Here is a 4,101-nt window from a genome sequence, read left to right on the forward strand (position 1 = left end):
CTAAGGACAATGTTGTTTAAAATTACGTCAGGAATCTCCCATTTCAATATCTTACACTAGTTTTGGGACACTCTGTATATACTTTTTACGTTCGATCATAACTCCATCGCCGCGTGATTAAACGAGAAGGGCGAATTCCTCCGCTGACGAACCCAGAGGAATCACTATGCTATAACGGTCGTTAGATTCTACTCGAAGCTCTCCCTATACACCTTAATCTCAAAATGATGGCGAATCATTTAAGATTTATCACGACGATGAATTCAACGTGCCTCTTTGTTTCGCACTTTCTCGACCCACGTTCCTCCCCGAAATTCCCTGGCCACTACGTACCTTCGTCCCACTTTCCCTTAATCGATGTCCGACCTTAACGAGAGACATAAATCTATCACTGCGAGTTCCATCACGTAAATCATAGAGACTCGATGTTCTTCCACAGATGTTCGCCTAGTTAGTCTGCGACGTAAGCGAGATTAAAATCAATTTATGACGCCAATTCCTTCCGGCGTCTTTATTCGGAACGGATTCTCCCCTCGACCGAACTCGTTCGACGTTAACACGGTCGAACGGATTCTCAGAGTCTGCCCCTCCCCGCCCTCGCCCCTATCGAGAACGTTTAGCGTCCCGTGAATTATTCATCGGGAAATTTTCTTTGCCGGGCGCAGGTATCGCGCGTTATTAAATAACCGCGGCAACTTCCGCCTGCCGGAGTCCTCGAACGGATCATAATTTCAAAGCGTATCAACCTGTTCTTAAATTCCTAACTCTTATTGCGGTTATATGTATAATACTGGCCACTTGAAATTTTTAAACCACTCTCCCCTCCGCTCCTTGCCTTTCATCCGCCGCCTTATTCTCTCTCATCCCACGCATTTTTCTGCCCTACTTTCGCTTTATCTGCCGCCTTACCTCCATTGCATATTAACACCGTTCTCTCGTTGCCAACTCGAATTTACTGCACTTCTCCTCCTCCTCCTCCTCCTCCTCCTTCTTCTTCTTCTTGGGTAGCAGCATCGCCGGTTCGACAGCAGAAATTACGTTGCGAAATTGATTCGTTCAACTATCCTCTAATTTTCTTTTAGCAATACTAAATAATAATATGGATATTCTTCGAGGGAAATTCGTTTCATACTTCCCACATTTGAATTTTTTATTTGCATCTATTGGAACAATGCCGACGAGAGGTGATTCTATAGGTGTTTCTGAACAATAGTTTCCTTTGGCAAAATGGAGAATAAAGCATGGTTTTTGAATTTTTAAGGAAAAACGCTGACCAATGATAGCTCGCGTAGGCCGCGCTTAGCCAATAGAGTGTCCGCAGTCGGCCGTTGGTCAGCGCAGGCCCTACGCGCGATCTCATTGGTCAGTGTTTTTCGCTAATAACTCAAAAACCGTGCGTCGCTCTGCATTTTGCCAAAGGAAACTATTGTTCAGAATCACCTATAGAATCACCTTTCATTGACTCCGACATTTTTTCTGCGACATTTTGTATATTCCAGTTTGCTTCGTAGATAGTCTAAAATAAAATCGGCTAGAAGTGTGCAAAATCTTTCGCACCGAGTGGAGTATCGGGCGGTTTAATATTTAATATCAGTCGCGCAAGAAGCTCAAGGACGGTAGGTAGTCGAAGGGATGAAGTTGTAGATTCCATTACTTCCCCGAAGGCGGGACAAGCCGCCCGTCGCTCGCGGATAGATAAATAAAAGTAGAGAATCTCGATGCTCGCGGTTGGATGAGGGAAAATAAGGAATATAACCGCGGCTCAGCCTCTCGCCGTCAAAGTAACGCTTTAATATGGATGTGTGATTTCCCAGGTGGCCTGTTTCATCCATCGGACGACAAACAGGAAGTGGCGTTCCGCTATGCCGTGGAAAAGATCAACGACAACCGGGACATACTGCCCAAGTCACGTCTCAGCGCACAGATTGAGCAGATAAAGCCGCAGGACAGTTTTCACGCATCCAAACGGGGTAAGTCCGCTCTTCCATACACCAACTTTCACGCTGCTCTGCAATTCAAACCCTCTATTGAAAACCCGACATTTTCTCGCTGTTTTCTGTCGCCAATGGTACTTACGTGTCAAAGCGTTTCCAATTTTGTCGCTGCTGAATAGTCGACCGGCTTCAACGATGGCGTTTCACTTTTGCCTCCATTTTAGATCCCACTTTTTAACCCTTTGAGGCAGGTTTTAAATTAATATTATTTCAAGTGAAAGAATATTCATAATAAATGAATAAGTTAAATTGATTAGGTTTTTAATCTGATTGGTTCTCGTTTCTCATGAACTATTATTAGGGTTGAGTTTTCTTATTTAATGCGACGTATTTTCAAAACCGTGCGCTGATTTTTGTTTCCACCGAGACTCCGAAAGAGGGGAAATGCCATAAACGTAATCCAACTTCCATAGAAACTCTCCCTCTGCTCTGGTTCAGCGTTGTTTCGAAATCCGCGCCTTGTACAAACTATTTGCAAAGTTCTTGGCCCCCTCCGCGCGCCGGCATAGAAAATAGACTCGTGCTTCCGCGCTACGAGACTTTCCGTGCCAGCGCCATGCTCCGCCTTTGTCAATGTTGCGTATTCCGTACAAGCAAAGTTTCTTAACAACGTTGCCCCGTATTTGCGTCTTACAGCTTTCATACGCTTATTCCCGTTGTATAGTTTTAAACCGATTGAAGTAGAGGTAAAAATTGCACAAATTACGAGACTGAAATAGGCGAATTTTTAATTAATCGACATGATCAAACGAGACCGTTTGCGTTTCGCAAATGTCTGGGCCGGTTTTCAACCGAGTCTAATTAAATCGAAACATCGTTTATTTCCTTCGGCGTTAATTATTCTAGCACCGATCGGCTCGAGGCCGTCGGGAAACGAGCGCAATTACACGATTTAATGGCTTAGGGACAATTGTTATCGCTGTGACACGTGGAAGCTCGTCGGAAACGTCGACCGATTATTATTAATCGGTTACAGAAACGATCGCGATAATTATTTTCGTGCCGATCGGCGGTCAACTAATTATCATGTCGAACCCTTCGCTTTGTTTAATCGAATTATTAGCCTGAAATGTAGACAAATTATCGTGTGACAAATACGGATATAGAATAACTAGTACAAGCGCGTTCTGACTCGATGGATCGAGATTTGGCATCGTTCCATCGTGGATAACAGCGATAAGAGCAGTTCTCATTGACAAATATCTACTTGCTGGTGACGCGACAGACAGATGTGCAAGTCCACGAAAAAACGGGTTACGAGGCGACCGAGCTGGTGAATTGCTTCGTGTTGCCTTTTTATTCTCACACAATTGACACCGAGTTTCGTTTTATAAGAATTTGGATAGGAGCCGAGGAGGGTNGTCCTCTACAAGAAAGGTCTTATGCAATTTTCCCGTAGATCCAACGGGTTGGAAGTTATTGGCAAAAATCGAAAATTTCGCAAAATCTTGGAAAAATTGAAAGATTTATACATATGAATTAATGAAACGTTTGATATTTTCTACCTGACGTCAGTATAGTCCGTTCATTTATATCGACTTCGATTTTTCAATGAGCGAAACCCCTCGTGCCTCGCGAGTATTCTTTGTACCATTCGAATTCGATGCGATCCGATTCATCGTCTGGCAACGAATCCTCTTTCGTTTCGGCAGGAATGGAAAAGCCAGGATGCTCGTACCCGATGTTCTCCTTTTTACTGTGTTTTTACGATATGACGAAGAAACATGACCGCGTGTTCACGCCTTTGTTCCGATTCTTCGTATTCTTCCTCCGCGGTTCCACGTAATACGGTTTTACGGCGCGCCGCCGCCGCCGCCGCCGGTTGCCGCTTCCATCCCGGAATTTCTTCGAGAGATTCTCGTTGCTTTTTCTATCCGGAACCGACGACGGGGACATATGGTTTGGTTATTCGCGACCTGAATCACATGCTCTTGACCGTGATACATAATACCATAACAGGAGCTAGTAAAATCTAAAGGAACAGTGGATAGCAATACCATTAATATTAAAAACCGTATACAGAGTGACCCAAAACTAGTGTAAGATATTGAAATGGGAGGTTCCTGACGTAATTTTAAACAACATTTTCCTTAGCGAAAAAGTTGTC

General features: G+C 44.0%; 1 protein-coding gene across 2 annotated transcripts in view; it reads left to right on the plus strand.

Annotated features, from left to right (window-relative positions):
- The window catches only part of LOC108624588 (glutamate receptor ionotropic, kainate 1-like), a 198,932-nt gene that overhangs the window by 100,654 nt on the left and 94,177 nt on the right, over positions 1–4,101 (plus strand). For both annotated transcript variants that reach the window (XM_026813222.1, XM_026813221.1), the window contains exon 3: positions 1,815–1,970. In XM_026813222.1, the coding sequence (XP_026669023.1) occupies positions 1,815–1,970 (156 nt within the window). The remainder of the gene's footprint in view (positions 1–1,814; positions 1,971–4,101) is intronic.

The sequence above is a fragment of the Ceratina calcarata genome, unplaced genomic scaffold (assembly GCF_001652005.2).
Source record: "Ceratina calcarata isolate Rehan_Ccalc_2016 unplaced genomic scaffold, ASM165200v1 scaffold32.2, whole genome shotgun sequence".
Lineage (NCBI taxonomy): Eukaryota > Metazoa > Arthropoda > Insecta > Hymenoptera > Apidae > Ceratina > Ceratina calcarata.